The following is a 20,623-nucleotide window of genomic DNA, read 5'->3' on the forward strand; positions in this document are numbered from 1 at the left end:
ATGACTGCACAGTCAAGGAGATAATACAACACATCTTGGTGCCTTTTATTTTGACCTCTTCTTCCTACTGACTAAGAAGGTCAGGATGGATGGCATCTCTTTAAGTCACTGTAGTGGTGCTTTCATTGCTAACCAAAGCAGTGTATTCCACTGGCATCAAACACTGTCCAGGCAAGGCTGTGCCAGACATTCACTTTATACTGGGAATACTCATAAGTTCCCAGTTAGGCACTCCCAGTGATCCCTCTGCAACAAATAAAGGATAGTCCTGCCCTTCTTGTTGCACCAGTGGGAGCCCTGCCAAACTCAATGCTCTTAAAGCTTTGGTCATTCACCAGGTTGTATTCCACAGAACAATGAGACATCTCTCCGGGTCAAGCCAGCTCACTTTTTCAGCATGTGGCAGGTATCACATGGCACCTTCATAGAGTGTCCTTCATGGTCTGACCATTATGTAGCACACTAAATGTTGGAGAGGCAGGCTGGTTTTGAGGTATGAACAGTGGCACGGAATATATGTACTACAAGAGTCTCCCCTAAGAATGATAAAAGTTTTGCTCCTTAGTGCCTATATTGAACATAAAAGTAAATTACTTTTCCTCAAATCCCCATAAAACACCTATGAACCTATAAAAGTCATTGACCCTCCCAGGCATGCTCAATGTGCTTTACAGGTGCTAATAAAAATTGCATAAGATATTGGAAGCCCCTAGAACCCCAAACATGTCCCTAGATTCTCACTCCAAGTTCATAAGCACCCCAGAATCTATCAAGGTCCAACCCAATACTCTCACACTGGGTGACTTCAACTACCCTTCCATCAAATGGGAAAACTATTCAAGTACCAATGTACAGGCCCAACGCTTTCTGGAATTTATCAGGTCCAATGCCCTGGACCAGCTCATTCTGACCCCCACTAGAGGAAGCAACATCCTCGACCTGGTTATCACCAATATGGGAGACCATTGCTCCACACCTATAGTCAATTCCTCCATAGTTAAATCTGAGCAGAAACTGACACCATGGAAATCTCCATCTCATCTACAATCCCAGCTAAGGTGACCACCCTGAAAAACTTCTCTAAAGCTGACTTTGGGCTCCTAAAAACAAAGGTGGCTAACTTCTCGGCACCCATGCCAATGGAAAATAGCTGCATGACTGCTCAATCATACACCAATGCACTGTACGAGCACGTAGACAAATGCATGGACCTTGCCATACCAAATAGAACTAAGACACTCTCCTCCAAAGAAAGGAAGCCAATCTGGTGGTCCCCAGCCATCACTAAACTCTACTACAGAAGGAAGAAACTGTTGGAGAAAAAATGAAGTCACAAGACTAGAAAACCTCCCTTATCAGTCTCAACAAAAAGCTGAGATCCCTTATCAAATCCTCTAAAGCCAGCTATGAAGGCAGAATTGCAGCTAACACCAAACTCAACCACAAAGTCTTCTATAGCTATATCAAAAACCTCCAAGGCAATACCCAGATTTGCTCTGAGTTATTGTACAATGGCCCCTCCTATTCTGAGCCAGCAGATATAGCCAACATACTGGCCGACAGATTCAGTACCACCTTTACCCCCCCCCTCAAGGGCCCTATCACAATACCTGAAGAAAGCCTGGTACCCACCATTTCTGCAGCACTAGTTAAAGCTGCATTGTCCAAAGCCAAGAATACAGCATCCATGGGACCTGATAATACCCCTGGTTGTGTCCTACATGTGCTACAGAATGAACTGGCACCACATCTGTGTGCCCTGTTCAATCACAGCTTTACCTCAGGCTATGACCCTAATGAATGGCAGACTGCTACAGTCATCTCACTCCATAAAGGGGGAGCAACTACAGAGCCTGAAAACTATCGCCCCATTAGCCTGATGAGTCTGGTATGCAAAGCTATGGAGTGCATCATCATGGACCTGCTTAACAAAGAATTAGGAAATCTTCAAACTCTTGACCCCACACAGTTTGGCTTTGTCAAGTGGAAATCCTGCCTGCTGAACCTGGTTGACTTTTTCAAGGCAGTCACCAAGGCTGTGGATGAGGGTAAGGCAGTGCATACAGCCTACCTTGACCTAGCAAAGGCCTTTGATATCATTCCCCACTCAGGTATCATTGATAAACTCACCAAACTAGGCATCAATCCTTACATCACTAGGTGGGTTGCAAATTGGCTCACAGACAGGACCCACAGAGTGAAAGTTGCAGATTCCAAGTCAGACTGTCGACCAGTCACAAGTGGAGTCGCACAGGGCTCGGTCCTGGGCCCTTTTCTGTTTGGCGTCTACTTCTCAGAAGTCCAGACCAACACAGAAGGACTCTGGCTGACCAAGTTCGCTGATGACTGCAAACTAGGAGTCATTATTAACTCCCCAAGTGATGCAGACATCCTACAAAAGGGCCTCTCTGAGACCAATGACTGGTGTCAGAACCATGGCCTGAAGCTTTATGCCAAAAAATGAGTTATCATCCCCACTGGAGAAAACTCAGTTCCCACAAATTACCACATTGATGGGAGCCCACTGAACACTGAAGTGGCTATAAGAGATCTTGTCACCCAGGTCGACAGCCACCTCACCTTTGACCACCACATTGCCACTGTGGTCCGAAAGTCCTTCTATGTGGTACACCTTATAACCAAAAGTTTTGCATCCAGGAAGAAAAAGGTCATCATCCCTCTCTACTCATCCATCATTAGACCAATCATCGAATATAACGCCCCGTTTATCTTGTACCTAACCAAACACCTACAACAGCTGGAGAGGCCACAAAAGTACCTCACAAAAAGGATCCTAGGCCTTAAACATATGGCCTACATGGACAGACCCAAGAAACTTCAGCTGTTCGCAGTCTCTTATCATCTACTTAGAGGTGATCTCTGCTTGACTTACAAAGCCATGTCCAACCCAGCCATACTTGAAATACTACACCAAAAGAAATCCCAATCCCTCCACACCACAGACTCCAGAGATCACAACCTCATTACCACAATTAACAGAACATGCTGGAGGGACAGGTTAATCTCCCAAAGACTGCCCATGCTCTGGAATAAGCTTCACATTCATGTCAAGCAGAGCACCTCGCTGGCCCTCTTCAAGAGAAATCTTGACGAGTGGTTGGGTAACAGAAAGTTCACCCCAGGGATCACTCCAGTTGCCCTACTGGATAGGGGCACTGTGAACTAACATTGGGTGGGACGGTGCCTGGGCAATTTTTTTGGGCTATGCTTGTAAAGACTCGAGGGCCATTAGCCTAGTACACACCTATGAACCTATTGTGACTTTGTCCACAGCCACAATATGTAAAAAATGCTGTTTAGGAACATTCATTAGGCAGCAATTTATTAGTATAAGTGCCATGCTGCAGGATTCAAATAAATCCTCACAGCCAACATGGATGGCATCACCCTATGGAAGAACACAGGAAAACAATCTCCAAGGCTTGTTAAGATTGAAGAATAAGTTACTTTCCTAAAAGCTACTTGTTTGCAAAGTAAGTATGCACTTCAAAACCTGCAGAGCTATTACTACTTGAGATTGACTAGTGGCACTACTGCTGGAGGAGCCAGATTGGGGGGGGGGGGTGATGGGAGTGAGCAGCTGATGCTGGCTTGCCATCTGTGGGAGAGGGAGGTTGCACAGGCACACGGCAATAGCAGCATTAGGTGGGGGGGTTGAGATTCATGCTGCAAGTTGTATACACCTGTGGTGGAACCCAAGTAAAGACAGGTCCTTTAATAAAAAAAAAAAAAAAAAAAAAAAACTCATTGAACACAAAAATAAATTTAACTGTCAAGTTGCTAAACATGCTCCTGCTAAACACAGCAGGGAACTCAGGCCCTGATCAAATCATCCAGATAAAATGTAAAAATAGTCACCTAGGCAAAGGATAATCACATTTTTTTCTTCAAGTATGTTATAAACCTCAGAACTGATGTGCAGGACTGCACAGAGCTAATGGTAGTATCACATACTTGGTCCCAGAGGACACAGCCAATCTACTAGCTCAAAATTCACCCCCTCTTCTCTCCTATATTCTTTGACCACTTACCACATCTATACCACCCCCTCAAGTCTCTCAAGAATAAGTCCTCAAGGCACTATGCAAAACCAAGAACAGTACTTCCCATGGAGTCGGATAACATACTATGCTGCCTACTGGTCAGCATGAAGCAGGACTTGTCAGATCCCCATACAGTGGCTATTCGCTATCAGCCTCCAGACAGGTTTTGTGCCATAATGATTGAAAGATAACAACAATTATCCCATGCACAAAGGTGAGAAGTTAAAAGACCCATAATCCTAATCAGTCTCAGCTGCAAGCTATGGAAAGAATCATTATGGAATTAATAAATATGGACATAGCAACCTACACGCACTTGAACTAAGCTTCTTCAGATTTGTTCAGTGCATATCCTGCCCACTAAACCTTGTTTACTTCTTTGAAAATGTTGCTGAAGTAAGGGATGAGGGCAAATCAGTATGCATCTCATATCTAGACCTTACAAAGCCATTCAGCAGTATACCACATTCAGATATTATAGATAAACTCTCACAGTTAAATATAAATCCCTATGTAACTCACTGAATAGCAAACTGGCTAACGAATAGCACCCAGAAAATTAGGGTAGGTGTCTCTACCTCCCCCAAAGGACCTGTCACCAGCAGTGTACCCCAGGGTTCATTTCATGGGCCACTACTCATTGCCATTTATTTCTCAGAGGTCAGAGCAAATGCTTAGGCTTTATGGCTAACCAAGTCTGCAGATGACTGCAAACTTTGTGTCATCACAAACTCTACAGAGGACACCAAGATCCTCCAAGACGACATTTGCCAAAGATGTCAAAACCGTGGACTAAAACTAAATGCCAAGAAATGTCCTGTCTGTATGTGAGTGTACTGAACCTATCTGAAGATATAATTATATTAACCATCTATGGATAAACCCATATGCTTTTGAAGCCAGAGCATAGGGAAGGTCAGCCAGTAGCAGTCACAGCATTGATTGTACTCAACAGTGGAGTATTTTAGGAGACCAGTACATGTAACTGCCAAGTGTAAGCTTCAAATGACATCTGTTACTTGGCCCCATTTTATGGGGGGGCACGATACAAGATGGGCACATACACCATCCATGGGTATGCACTATTTGTGTGTCTTACTGCCCACTGGAATGCATTAATGTCACATACCTCCACCACACAGGAAACTCATAGATTGTATCAAGTTGGGTATATGACAACTACTAATATGCTGATCCTTGCATACATTTTCCTTTTTCACCAGGATGTTCAGAAGTGGAAACACAAGTTCTCCTATGCAGAGAATGAGATCTTACTGCAGGCTCTCCGTCTCTATGATTGACAGATGATCAGCCAAGAGAAATCTAAGCTGCCCTTTCAAGACCATGCCTGGTGTGATTTTGGAAATGACATCAGTGAGTCAGTGGCCAAGGCAGAAAATATGAAGACATCAGACACTGGGCCACTGACATGATCGGTGCTACAAAAGCTTGTGCTGCCCACCTAGCACAGGATCTGAGGGCAAGGGGAGACGGCCTGTTGATTGAACCACCTATACCTGAGATAGAGGAGTTCCTTGCCTCTCTACATGAGGGTTTTGAGTCATCTGGAGATCACTGGAATCCTAGATATAGGAGCTGAGCTTGAGCACTCAACAAGAATCATCAGAGATATGCCACATATGAGTATGTATTTACAAGAACAAGTATCTGCATAAAGGGTAAATATGTGGTGCAGTATAAATTAGATGCACTATCGCATTTTTTCACAGGAACATCTGGACTTCAGACTCTGACTCCACTGGTACAAGTTATATAGTATTTGGACATTTGACTATAATCAATAGCATTCTCTTTCATTCACTGGGATTCAGATAATGGTGATGGGTCTCACTTATGGGTACTTGTTTTGGTGTTTGACAGGTGACATTTTATCAGGTTCCACTGTCATAGAGATACCAGTGCCTGATGTGGGACATGAATCAGTCTCAGACAATGAGGGCAGCCAGACTGTGGCACAGTCAGTGATGCATGCAGCCAATGTGAAATCCAGATCTCCACTCCTAGTCAGACATAGCCTATTTGTCTTTTGAACCCATCCCAGATGCACAGGAGGATAGAGAAGGATTGGAAGTCGCCGACAGATCTAGCCAGGAAGGAGTGTCTACCCCTGTATGCAATCCCCCTTGGTTGCTACAAGTTCTAAGACAGGAAAAACAAGTGGGTATTGTGCGAGTGGCCATGCATACCAGGAGTACCATCCTCAGCCCTAGCTAGCTGTCTCAGTGTCCGCAAGCCAGTGAATGTGCAGGGCCATCCTAGAGGGACTAGCTAACAATAGCACTGTCCTTGCTGAGGTAGATGTTTCACAAGATATATGTGATGATTTCTGTGATTGCAGATCCCACTTGTACGACATCATGGACATGTTGTGTAGGGAGGCTGAATGACCTAGGTCATGCTGAGCACACAATTATTTTTGGCAGATATTCTTCAATGAACCATTTACTTCTTTCTCTAGTGGTGAGGGCTGCTGTGGAATAGGTAGGCCATGGTCAGACACTCATAATATTATCAATTCCATTCCACATTCCACAGGGAGTAACAACAGACATTGTGGATATCCCTGGGGGGGAGTACTCATGCTGCAGTTATTCACAGTATAGGTCACCAGTTATGTTCATTAAGAACTCCTTTCTCTAGGTTTGATCTGGATAGTCAAAAAACAAAAAAATGTTCACAGGGAAAAAAAGCACATAATTTCAATAAATAAATAAATTGCAACAATAACCAAAAGGTTAAGCTCTTTCATCCCATTTAACAGTGAAGGACATCACAAGAACCCCTCCATAACCAGTACACACTAGTCTCTCCACCCACCCCCAAGGTCTGACACACACAATACAAAGTTACATACACCTGTACCAACACACACACACACACACACACACACACACACACACACACACACACACACACACACACACACACACACACACACACACACACTTCCCCACTGATGACACTTGACCCTGTGTCCCAATGCATCTGTGCAAATTATAACTATGTTCTGCATCTGTGCTCTGTTACTTGGGTAGCCTATGTCTGATATACAATGTGGCCAGTCTATGCATGGAATAGCATAGCCTGGGTGAAGTTTTGCATGCATCTTGTTTTTCTGTTCTGTATACTGCTTTGGACTGGGCCATAGTTATGAACCAACTGCTGTATCTTAGCTAGTGTCAAAGCATGATATGTCCATCTTCATCTGGCATAGTCCTCCTCTGCCACTGGCTCCTCCTCAGGTACCTCATTAGGCTCCTCCCCCACTGCCAACAGAAGGACTGCTTCCTTCTGAATGTGGCTGCCCTCATGCAGCTGCTTGTGTACAATGATTGTATGTAATAAAGCACAGACAGAAAATATCGTACTGCATGTGGAACAGTCATACTGCTCAGCACCCTTAGATATATACAGATAGTGGAAGCAGGCCTTCAGCAGGCCAAACAGACCTTTAATGATAGCCTGGGCTTGTGACAAGGCAGAGTTGTAGCCATTCTCTATCATGGTCTGAAGATTTCTAAGAGGTGTCATTAATCATGGCTTCAGGACATATCCATCATTACAAATAAGATGCCCCTGTGTGAAGTTACCCTGCATAAACCACTGCTTTAAGTTACATGAACCATATGTGGAAGTTGTGAGCACTGCTTTAAGTTACATGAACCATATGTGGAAGTTGTGAGCACTGCCTAGGTGGCCTACAAACACATTATATATTATACCCTGTGCATTGCAGACCACATCACAGTTGATAGAGTGGAAACTCTTATGGTTGATATTTCTTCTTCCCTGCTCCCCAGATGGGGCTGTTACTGTGATGTGGTGCAGTCTATGGCTCTCATAACATCAGGAGCTAGTGCCTCTCATTGCTGTATAAATATGTCTATGAATCCACCATATTGTTTACCCACATTTGTATTCACAATAACACTCATTCTAATACAGTCACTCATGCCCATCTCCTTATACCACCTTTTGCTTGCAATGCTGTCTGTGGAACTTCTAGGACTACTTCACTTGTGCTCAGTGACTCTGAATCTCAGACTGCATCTTTTTATTCTTGTTCCATATCTAATACTCACACTGTATCTTATATTTCTATTTATTTATTTGCGATGGGTTGGTAGGCTGGACTCAAGAGCCATTTTATCTACAGCCTTGTAAGAAAACTAAAGTAGTATCATATGAATAATAATGGTAGCAAACAAAAAAAGAGTTAATCAGGAGTGAAAATCCAAAGTTGAGCCAAATATTGTAGACAGTAGATCACAGATGCCATAGAAAGGACAGAAAGATGAACTGCAAAAAATATTCTCGGTACAAGTATGCTCTGCTTTTTCATGTTTGCTACTGTATACAGCTAAGAAATCATTGTAACTGAGTATTAAAAGATGAGTAATGAATTATTTTAAACATTATGTTGTGATTATTTAAGAAATGAAAATTGGATTCTATCTTTTCAGCAGAGGACTAATTATTAATGTCTAGGGTCATAAAGGAGCTGGATAAATGGACCAAATCTGAAGAGGAAATCTGTGAAAAAAATGTTTTGGAAATGTTGCCTTCTGGTGATGCTAATGGATCTAATGCTTGCGAGTTAGATGAACCACGAAGAGTTACTGCATGATATGTGATGCAAATTTGTGTTATAAGAATATATAGAGAATTTGTGCATTTATGTTTTGATATTTGCTATTTGCAATTTTTTATTTAAATGCAATTTAAATTTTGTTGGTTAATAGTTTCAAATCTATCATTTTTTTAAAGGATGAGGTCTGATTAGGAGACCTGGTGTTTCTAGGAAAAGTGTCTCTAATGTGAAATTGCATCCAAATGGGGGGAGGTGTTTTTGTGTTTGATAATCTTTCTTTATATAAGATGACGGTGCAGCAGTCATTATATTGAAGCTCTGTTAAAGTATGAAATTGTTTTAAGACTGGATTGCACCACATGTATGTTTTTTAAGGTGACAGTGAAGTGTAAATAAATAAATAGAAAAAAAAGTAGCAACTTATATATGTGCAACACAGTAGAAGTTGTGCAATGAGTTAGTCCAGTTGCAAGTGACAATTAAAAACAATGGTGCATTCATATTCTCTGGCTAATAAACAGCAAACCTCCTCTAATCAGACGGGACTTATGCTAGTAATACAATTATAGAGAATGTTTATTTATCCTGGCAGCTACATATGAGCCATTCATGAAGATGTCTGTTAATTAAGATGCAGTTTGAACTGGTGAAGGGTGGTTAGGGTTAAAAACAAACAAGTCAGAAATGGCAACGAACACAAAAAGTCCCGAGCTAAAATACAAATATTTGATGATAAACCAACAGAACTAGAGGTTTATCATTAAATATTTATATTTTAGTTCTGGGTTGTTTGTGTTCATTGCCATTTCTAACTTTTTTGGTTTTTAAGTTTGTCTTATTTTGTAGTTTTTCAGTTAAGGGTGGTTAGGGGCCTGTTATTCAGTGGAATTGCATTTCATAGTTTAGGTCCCAATAGAAGAATGTTTTCATGAAGTATTCTAATGAAAGCTTGAGTTGCATATGATGACCAAAGGTGTTGAGTGAAAGTTCTACATTTTAAGGAAGAAACTTAATGGAGGATAGTTGTCATGGTTACAGGTTTTGACTACAAGTAATGATAAGGATAATATGGTTTGAAATGTGATTTGTAAAATATTTGCCTTGGTGAAGGAGATACACTGGTGTTTTTATTAGGGTGAGTTATTCATTTGTCTATGGACTTTTTGGTAGAGTTTAGAGTCTCTTTCAGTTAATGAAGGATTTTGTAACCAGGTGTGGATGATGGCACCCTAGTTTTGCGAAAAAAAAAAAAAAAAACATTTGTAGATGTGCTTCTTGCTTCAAGTATTAATAGATGGAAAATTCTTTGACTGGTAGCTAGGACATTCTGATATAGCAGTCATGTAACTGAGTTATGAGGAAATTGTAAGCTGCAGATAGAATGAGATTGAAGACTACATAATTAAAGGTCTGCACAGTATGTAGGTAATCCCATAATGGTGAGGTTACCAATTCTGGGGGCTTGAGATATGCATTTAACTGTTCCAAGCAGCATTCCTTCAATGTTCCAAACATTTAGTATTAAAACTAAAGAAATGAACCAATAGTGAGATGCTTTCAAGTAATTTATCAAGTGTCGAAATAATGCCTAAACTCATTCATTCAGTGTCCAGGGATAGGGAGTTCTATATTTTAAATGTGACTCCCCTGTTCTAACTATAATTCTCTGTAGCTCTATTTTAGGGCCTCCTGAGTAACTTCCTTTAATCCACACACCCACCTCTTCCTTGCTACTGTATCGTTGTCACATGAGGTATTTACCTATGGTCTTTCACTCTGATTCCCTCCCATTACAATTTCCCCATTTTGCCTTAGAATAGATGGCTATATCCTAACTCTGACTAGCCTAGTAATGATGGATTGTGTGTTTTCGGTGGTGGTGGTTTTAATGTTAATACTGCACTGTAATGTGTCTACCTACTACATTAAACTGCTGTGCTGCATTAACAGATGTCTTTGGCTTGTAACATTTTGCCCAGTGCAATGGCTATTGCAGCTGAGGTTCTTCTTTTCTCTACTACACAGAAATGATGCTGGCACTGAAGCCATGGTGTGATGATGCTTGCCAGTGCTGATGCCAGGTAAGCATGTCTCCTGACCAAGCAGAGTTCATGGCACCTCTCATATTCCTGTTGTTGTAACAGCGCTGTACTGTGGCAGTTCAGGGTTCATTTTTTTCGGATTGTTTTCATTCTGCCTGTTTTTGTGAATTTACTGAGGGATGACCTTATAAACTTTCAAATCATAATCCCTAGTTTCTTGGGTCTTAAAATATATCATTAGTATTTTCTACTAAACTAGTGCATGACCAGTATATAAGTAACATCAAAAAAGTAGGAAGAGCAATACACATCTGTGATATGGGGTGTATCACTTTTAATATACAGAGAAAAGCACTGTGAAGAAACAAACCAAATAATGTTGAACAGAAAAAAACAAGAACTGTTTGTTGCTTAATTACTGATCTCACATGCTGCTAGCAGAACACCTCTAAGTATCAACATACTGCAGAATTTCTGATTGTGTTATGAGTTGAGTCAAAATTTAGATGAGAATTTTTGATTTTGTATTTCCCAGTTCTCTCTCTTTGCTTTCTTTGTTTAACTTACATACACACACATTCATACACACACACACACACACACACACACACACACACACACACACACACACACACACACACACACAGCTTGCAAATTAGAGCTCGGTTCACCAATAGGAAACCAGCACATGTGGTTTTTGTGACTTCACTTCCCAAATTTAGAAAAAGAGTTCTCATCCGGTTATGGTCTTTGCAAGTTAATTGCAATGAACTCAACAAACGCCAATGTTGCTGGCCTGGAACTGATGCATTTCTAAAATAAAATTAAATAAATAAATAGCTCTACAAGCTTGAATGAAATGGATTGCACGATAAAGGTAGGCTGAAGCACTACTGCTTGTTTCTGCTTTTTGCTTTAGCTGACTTTGTGAAGTGAGTAAGGCTAACCATCCTGCTGATGCTTTTCACACACAACAGTGAAGATGGGGCGGTAATCCGAGGCCCCCACTCTTTCCTTCTCATACAAAATTTCCTCTTCCTTCCCGTTCGTGGTTGTATATGTCTACGCTTAAATAACACAAGAAACCACCACCAAAGGCTCAGATAAAAAAAACGTAATAGTGTCCATATAGGCAAGTACAAGGGACTAATACTACTCAGATCACTTGTTATTTTGGAATTTCCAACAATGTGTCTTTATGAACATTTGAAGTACTGGGGTAGCAACAACTGGGCATGCATGAATCAGGTCTCCTGTAGTTTTGGTCTTTTTCAAATGGAAGGACTATTTGAAATCAGCTTTCTCATAGCACAGGAATGAACTTTGGAAATCTACACAAAGAAAAGCGGTCAGTTGACTTTGTAATGTACACATAAGTGAATTTTCATAATATATACAGTACTGAAAATGGGCAGCAAATTTTATGTTCACTTGATATCTAGCTTATTAAATGTTTTACAAAAAAATAGTTTTTTTTTTTTTTAGTTTTTTTTTTTTTTTTTTGCAAAATAAATAAAAATGTAACCTGGCTGAAAGAACACAAGATAATTGGAGTGATATTTTGTAATTTCAAGAGACTATCCAAAGTATTCAGTACTAAACTGAACTGAGTAAAAAATCAGTCAGATGTTATATTATATTATATTATATTATATTATATTATATTATATTATATTATATTCAGTTTTAAACAAGAAATAAATTAATATGCTGGGAAGAAAACAAAGGCAATCACGCAAAACAAATACTTATGCAATTTTTCATCAAACTTTATTTTTTTCTACCATTATTTCCTTTTATTCACTAATTTCTGCAAATTGCTACTAATATTACTGCACTTGAACAAATTGGATATCCTTTTGAATATAATGTCAAATTTTTCATTGAACAGATAGAAATGATATATATATATGTGTGTGTGTGTGTGTGTGTGTGTGTGTGTGTGTGTGTGTGTGTGTGTGTGTGTGTGTGTGTGTGTGTGTGAGTATGTTAAAGGCTAACAGATTCATATACCTGTAAATATGTTTGCTTTAATTATTTCCTAAATTATCCTTTTGTACTGGAGTTGCAGTGATTTTCCAGGAAAAAGTTTATTACAATTCACAATTCTTTAGTATTGTTAACATTAACAGACAGTTGTTTTCAGAGACGAGAAAATAGTAACTTTGTAGTAAAAATCGCGGTTAATGTTTTACAGTTCTTTACTTCTTTGCTTGCTTTTTTTTTACTTACCATTTTTAAGTAGGAGACATCAAATGCCTTATTAACATTGTAGAAAATATTTAAACCTCCTAAATATGTTTTGTGCACTTTAAAGTTTATTCTGTCTAAAGTAACACATATAAGGGCTTGCAAGTCGCATGTTAATATTTTTCATCAAAAAGTATTCCCTGTTATGATTTGATTAAGCCTATTTGTATTTAAAGCAATCCTACTTTTCTTTCAGGTACTATAACTAGAACATCTCACAGTTTTATCTGTTTGAGTATATACAACGCTGTATTAGATCATGAAAACCAAAGAAAAATCTACAGATTCAGACAACTTAAATATAGTGTGTTTTCTAAGTTATTTACAGGAATAAATAAAAGCAGAGCACCTTGTGGTAACTACTGGAATAAATGGAGAAGAATGGATAATCAAAATAACATTAGCCATTAATGTAATTGAATGAAAGTCATACTATTTATTTAAACTGTTTTCATCATTTTGCTGGTGTTTGTTTGTTAAGGTTAACTCAAACACGTTCAGGAGTGTGATGCCAACAGTACTTAGTGAATCAGGATGATAGTGCTTCAGCTTTCTGAAGCATGTAAATTGTTTATGGCTGAGGTTTTGCAGGTGTTAATATCTATTCTTAAGCATTTGAATTAACTCATAAGGCACAATAACTCCCCTCCCTTGCTTGTGAGGTCAATTTATATGTTTCATCCTTTTGGTGTGCAACTCATGACAAAGAGATGCAAGATTTCATGGAAACCCATCCCAGAACAGCATCATCACAGCTTTTGTTTCCAAGGGTGGCAGAGTTATTTAAAGAATAATTGATTAGGTGTGGGGGGGCATGAAACGTTTTTCATCAGGTGGCCTTATCAAGAATAAACAGAGCTTTCCTGTACAGGCCTCAGACTTCCTGCCACAACTTCCTCTTTAGCTCTGAGCTTAGAGCAAACAAATTTTAGTTTGACAGCTTTCCCTTCACGGGCAGTTTGTATTATAGTTAATTAGGCCACAATAGCTGTGTGCTTACAGAAACACTATTAATCTGCATTTTAACTGTTCTGGAAGGACAAAAGAGCATTAGGCTCTTTGCCATTTTAATCTCTCATGGTGGATGTCTTTAAAACAGGTGACTACGTGCTGGAACATTGTTTTTATGAATGCTATTACTAGGCCAAAGCACAAATATTACTGTTTTATAGTGGTTTGTACTTTAATGATTACATTTTAAATGTTTGACAGTACAGATTTCAAACTTTGCTACAGGATTTGAGGTAGACTATAATGTCCCTATCCTGTTTATAATTATAACAATTAATTCTTAATGGAATTAACCCATGACTAGCTGCCATTAAGAAGTTGCCATCAAACACCACACAGGTTTTAATAAGGGCAGTTTAATGATATTATATGCTACAGACGTTACTTTGATTCATATAGACACCTCTCAGTTAGATGCTCTGAAAGTTGTTTGGTTAGTCTCATGCATAGCTTTTCAGTATGTAACATTCTGGTGAAGTAGAGTGTAAGTAATATGCCAGCCAGGAATGAAAGTTATACTGCATTAAATACCTAATAAGCAAATAACATGCTTCATTCACAGTTAATTATTTTCTGCCTTTTCATGCATTTATTTAAGAACCTCTATACATAAGGAATGGTGACATCCCATGTTCTTAAATAAATTTCAGACTGTTATTGAACAATTTCTGTAACCCTAAAGATGTAGGCTACCCACTAAAGTCTATATTGATTCCTCAAGTGGGCTATGTTATAATTATGAATGATAAAATTGCTATCTGAAAATACAAATAGAAAAAGTAAAAACAGAACCAAACATTAACTGTACTTTAATATATGAGGTACAATCATAGTAAACTTCTAAACTACTTAGAGCGTAATTCACCTAAGAGTGTAATCAATGACATGGTATTATATTAAGTTTGTTAATAAAGTCCGTTATACTAAATGGGCCTTTAGGAATGCAGATGGCAGGGATGTGAAAAGGTTGTACTATGTTTTAAGATTTTGTGAGGATTGTCAGTCTGGCACCACAAAATAATACCTTCAATGATGGAAGACACAGGTGCGCCTAAAACCACAAGGAATCAGAATGGATGCTAGCTTGAAGAAAGGAAGCTAGAGATGGTCAGCATTGTTATTCAGAGTAAAGGGAGTTTATTTATTTCATTGTACAAGCTTTTGCTGGGTGCTATTTTATGTGCAGCAAACTATGCCAATTTGTATCTCACTGTGGAAGGCTCATGCCTGAGCAGGAGTTTAACAATGACCAAAATATAACTGTCATGTAGATGTAGGTGAGCAAAAACTAGGAGCTGATGGTTAGAGATGTGCTACTTAAAATTTAGTTGCAGCTGTTGCATGATAACACAGATAATGGTACTTGTCTGAAAAATGAGTGCTGTATAAAAAGTTGAACTTGAGTACTTAAGGAATGCAGAGTATTTTTAACTTTTGATTTTTGTCAGTTTTACCAGCAATAGCTCACAAATGTTATGCATTTATTTATTTTTGATTGTGTATTACATATGTTTTGGAAAATGTGAATAAAAAAGATTTTCAAAAACAGCACAGGTAAAATTCATATGAAACAGCCCAGAGTAATAGGATCAAATAGTAGTCATTGAAGGCAGAAGAAAGAGGTGACACTTCTACTGTATTAATCTCAAGAGAGTCCTTGGTGGGCTTCCTACATTACATCTATTCTCAGATCTCACTGTAGACAGCCAGTAGTTATATAATGCTGTAACATTACTGCAGTGTTACAATGTATAAAGCAGCCCTTAGCTGTTAATAGACTTTTGAAGCAACTGTGTCTTTGGCCAGCTGAGATATTATTTCAATCACTTGCTGTGATGGTTTGCTATCACATGATGAGAGCCATACCTATTCAGATAATGGCAGTTCAACTCAGATGAAGTCCACCTCTTAGCAGTTTAGAAGAACCAAAATATAGATTGATATTTCATAATTAGTGCAGTGTTGGACAGATTTGGATCCTTTCCTGTTTTATTATTTCAACTCACATTCTGCATATAGAAGTGAGAAAACATGAAATACATATGACAAAGAAAAAGTCTCTGGAATAATTTAGGTACATTCTTAAACGCATGTATACTAAATGCCAACTAACACCATGCATTTTGTGACTAGAAATTAATGGGAATGCTCAGGAGGGCTTGGAGAAATACTTGTCAGTGGAAACACTGTTGTGACCATGGAAGGAGACTACCATCTGAAGATGTTGATAAGAACTCAAGCAATGAATTATGAGAAGCTTGAGAAAAAATTATGAATGCAATAGCTGCCTAGGATAACAAGAAGGCAAAGAATAACACAAATACAGATCCAAAAGACACAAAAACAAAACATTCAGCACTTCAAAACCACAAAATTAAAGACAAATGTTCATTGAATGGCCCAGATTTACTTATTCACTGATTAAGGCTATTTTACAAAAAAACATTATGGGTGTGAATTCCTCTTACACTGGTTAGAATGTCCTTATGGATGTCTACTGTTTCCTTCTTTTTGGGCATTGATGAATTCTGGAATAAATATGCTTGGTTCATTCATCAGAATGTTTTTTTCTTCAACTGTGTTGTTTTGGAGTGCTGAAAGATTTGGTTTTGTGAGCAGGATAATAAACCAGGAATGAAAATGAAGCACAAATGGAAATAGATGTATCATATATAAATATATTTCTGGGAAAACACTTCGGATTATAGAAGACAGGAGTCAGTTGTATTTATCCTGAAGGCTTCTTCCACTGCTGTTACCTTTATTACTCTATCCCAGGTTTCTTCCTCTCTCAGTTTTAGAAGCCCTTGACTACTTCACAAATATGTTCTGTTTCAGGGGCTCTTACTCTGACCATGTCTTAAGAGTAAGATTAATGAGTTCCCATTGAAAGTCCAAGACTCTTAAATGTAATAGCAAACATTTAAGTGTGATTAAGGAGTTATGCATTACTACCAAAATTGTAGTATCTCAAAGAACTTCCCTTTCTCTGAGGTATGCTCTTTGATTAGTATATAAATATATATATATATATATATATTTATTTATTTATTTATATATATATATATATATATCTGTGTGTGTGTGTGTGTGTGTGTGTGTGTGTGTGCATGCACTGAAGGCCCCCACTTGTCCCCAATATCCACCAGGGATCAATTGCAGTGATGTGCCTAAGTGTCTCTCTTCCATGTCTGTCCCCTATGGAATAAGAGAACTGATGTAATCTGCTGAAGCTCACCCCAACACCCAGCTCCACCAGTGCGCAAACCACTAATCGAATTTGGATTTTTTAGGTCATAGTCAAGCTTTATCCCTCTGCACCACGGAGATAGGCAAATTACAGTTTAATTTTAAAGTGTTAGCACTTACAGTATTAGGTCTTACCTGTCTGATTGGTGAAATGCAATTTAATTGTTAAGGTGTTGGCACTTGTATCAGATCTTACCTATCTCATGGGTGAAATGCAGTTTAGTTTTAAAGGGTTGTCACTTACAGTATTGGGTTTTACATGTCTGACAGGTGAATTGCAGTTTAATTTTAAAAGCGTTGGCACTTATAGTATCAGGTCTTACCTGTCTGACATATGAATTGCAGTTTAATTTTTAAAAGTGTGGGCACTTAAAGTATCATGCCTTACCTGTCTGAGAGGGAGTTAAGGCTGATGTAAGGTTCTCATTCTGATAGTAGTAAATGAGACTATGACATTTCTTAGGTATCACATCCAATTCTAGTTGTTTTAAACAAAATAAGGGTACTGTCTATATTGTCTACCTCTCAGATCAGGTGGTATAATGTAGTGCTCTACTGTTTTGCAATTAAATTTAAATGAAGCTATCTGCCTGGTTCACCACTAATTAAAAAGGTATATATATGCCAGGAAAAAGATCAGTCTATTAATAATGATATGCTTATTAGATTGCTAGCAATGTAGTTAATATTATTAGTATGATTTTTTCATGTGCTGCATTGTTTACTACATGTTTAGGATATGTACCACTGGAAAAAAACATAGATGTGCTGGGGAAAGTTGTAGTAGTTTGGAAACTTGATATACAAAACTGAAATGTCTACCCAGGACCTTGCTACATGGAAAATGCTGAATAACTCAATTAGACTCCTGATTTTTTCACTGATATTGACAACAGACCTCTAAACTACTCTTCAAAAAGCCAGGCACTACACAACACTAGGGAAAATTGTTTTTAAAATAAAAAGGATTAACATTTACAAAGGCAGAAGAAAAGATACCTCTTCAGCAAGATAAGGAAGCTCTGCAATAAAGTTAACTGTCTCTTAGGCGAGATGAAACCAAGCCTGTGCCTCACAATCTCAAATCATCCTGTCTTGGCTGACCCTCGGTCAGAGGTTGTGTTGTTAAATTCTGTCTCCTAGCCAATGACTCCACCTTACTCTTAACAATCCCCCCTTATTTGTTTTCCCCTAGACTATTCCTTAGTCTTGATACAGAGATGTTTCCCCTTACAACCTTTTCTTAGTCCCTTCACTTTTAATCAGATACTGCTAATGGCTCAATCAGACCAAACAACAATTTTAGCTGCTCTGGATAAGCCTCTGATCTCTTTCTCTACATGTGGGAACAGCTACCTACAAGGATTAAAAAGGTCCCTTATATCCTTGCACTCAGATTACGTCTAGACACAATGTTTAAAACCTCTTAAAACTTCAAAGCAGGAGCATTAAGCCAGCTAGTCTGATGATCCATTTATATATAAACTTTAATAACCTGCTTTTTACAGTGTCACTGTGACATCTAGTATTACTATATTAGATAAATGGTGATTATGCAGACTTTTACCTCATAGTCACGGTTCAAGTCTGACTGACCAGAGGATCCACATCACCCATGCAAATATCAAAAGTGTGAATTCTGCTTACATTCAGGAACATGGATCTAAAGCAGATTTCAAATTTAGATTTTACATTTGGAACAAATTCCTACCACACTCCCATTGTCTATTGTACAACAAGTAATTAATATAATTAACTAAAGTGTTGCTGTACCTTAGGAGAAGGGAACTTTCTCCATATATGCCAAAACCTAATGATAGTGAATTTTGACACTCACTGGCATTTACAGTAACAGCTGTTGCTCCTGCAGAACACTGTTGTCACAACTAAATGACAAGCTAAGGAATTCATTACATTGCAAGTAATGTTCTTCTGGAAAGCAACAATGCCCAGAGGAATGTATTTTCTCTTGGGGGTACAGCCATCTGTGGTACTTAAATTAAGTCAGTCTTAGAAAACTACATCATAAAAATAAAGTCAGACATTGCATATCAGAATTGAAGCTGCTTTCAGCAAAACAGACATTTCGACATCATATGCATTTTGGACTTTCACAAGCACTGTTTGATATGCCAGTTTTGATCCATCCAGTGGATCTGCTATCAGTCTAATGTGTAACATTTTTGTGTTCTAATACTCTCTCATTTAAAGTTTATGCTAGAATGTATGTTATCTTTATGCCCGTTATACTATCTGTTGGGAAGCAGCATGCAAATTGTGTTGTATGCTATTTTTGTTTTGTGTGTGTGTGTGTGTGTGTGTGTGTGTGTGTGTGTGTGTGTGTGTGTGTGTGTGTGTGTGTGTGTGTGTATCAAGGCCTAGGTCATTGTTAAGAATTGTCTAAGGGATAGCACACACAATGTTGCAAATAAACATTAATGGAGAATATTATAATATCTGTGCATAATTATCTAGAAAAAAACACCTTTCTTGCTTATGAAAAAGGTTGCTTAACTAATGATTTAATTTAGTGAATTCCAATAATTGGAAAAAAACACCGTCTTTCATCCTTTTCTTCTGTTACAGACTTGGGCAATTTGCACACAAAATAACAATGCAAGAACTCACTACTTCTTTGTCAGTTCTTACTGAGCAGATTACTAACTAAAATGTTCTGCTTTAGGCATCATTTTCATACAGTTCAAACAATGTATGGAAAATTGCCCTTCATCCTGTTTGTCATTTTGTCCTTTGCTGTTTTTGTAAACCATTAAATCCTTACACAGAGAGCAGTAGTTCCTGCTCATTTCTGCATCTTGACCCCACTGTCATCTTCTGTATCCAAGTTGTAGTTTACTTCTACCTCCTTTTATGTAGACTAACTATATAGTTTCTTTGCTCTTTGTTCTCAGTACCCCTTACAAAATAAGTTAAGAGAGGTCAGTAAAGTTAAACCTGTAGTGACAATGATTCCTACATCATGAAACTTAGGGAAGACCAGAACTTGCCCTTTGTTAATGTTCTACATTTGCTGCCTAAACATTTTTATTTATTTATTGTAGTGGTTTACCAGGATGGTATGACCAGGCAGAGTTCATATTCAGCAGAGACCCTGGAAAAAGTGCCATATAAAATCTAAAAGGGGGAAAAGATATTAACATGAACTGTCATTGCAGGACAGAACATTTCTAAAAATTAACTATACAGCAATTTATATGTGGTCAAGTAACACAGAAATCATTACTGATTGATTAGAAATTTGACACCAGAGTAACTACTGATAAGTCAAATAAGAGTTGCATGTCTAGGAGCAGTTAGTTACCTGTTGTTGGAGAGGTCCTGCCCGAGTTGTGATCATTAGAAGGCTGATGGTTCTCCTGAGGGTGAGTGGCAGT

General features: G+C 38.5%; 1 protein-coding gene across 5 annotated transcripts in view; it reads left to right on the forward strand.

The window, feature by feature from the left end:
- Positions 1-11,469: 11,469 nt before the first annotated feature.
- Positions 11,470-20,623, forward strand: part of LOC122809344 (Friend leukemia integration 1 transcription factor-like) — a 570,988-nt gene continuing 561,834 nt past the window's right edge. For 3 of the 5 annotated variants that reach the window (XM_044080751.1, XM_044080752.1, XM_044080754.1), the window contains exon 1: positions 11,470-11,595. In XM_044080751.1, coding sequence (XP_043936686.1) covers positions 11,578-11,595 — 18 coding nt within the window. In that variant the 5' untranslated portion in view covers positions 11,470-11,577. Of the gene's footprint in view, positions 11,596-11,735; positions 12,067-20,623 lie in introns of those variants that run through there. The other 2 variants (XM_044080756.1, XM_044080755.1) reach the window with 2 other exon arrangements.

The sequence above is a fragment of the Protopterus annectens genome, chromosome 8.part0 (assembly GCF_019279795.1).
Source record: "Protopterus annectens isolate FY-2018-M chromosome 8.part0, PAN1.0, whole genome shotgun sequence".
NCBI lineage: Eukaryota > Metazoa > Chordata > Ceratodontiformes > Protopteridae > Protopterus > Protopterus annectens.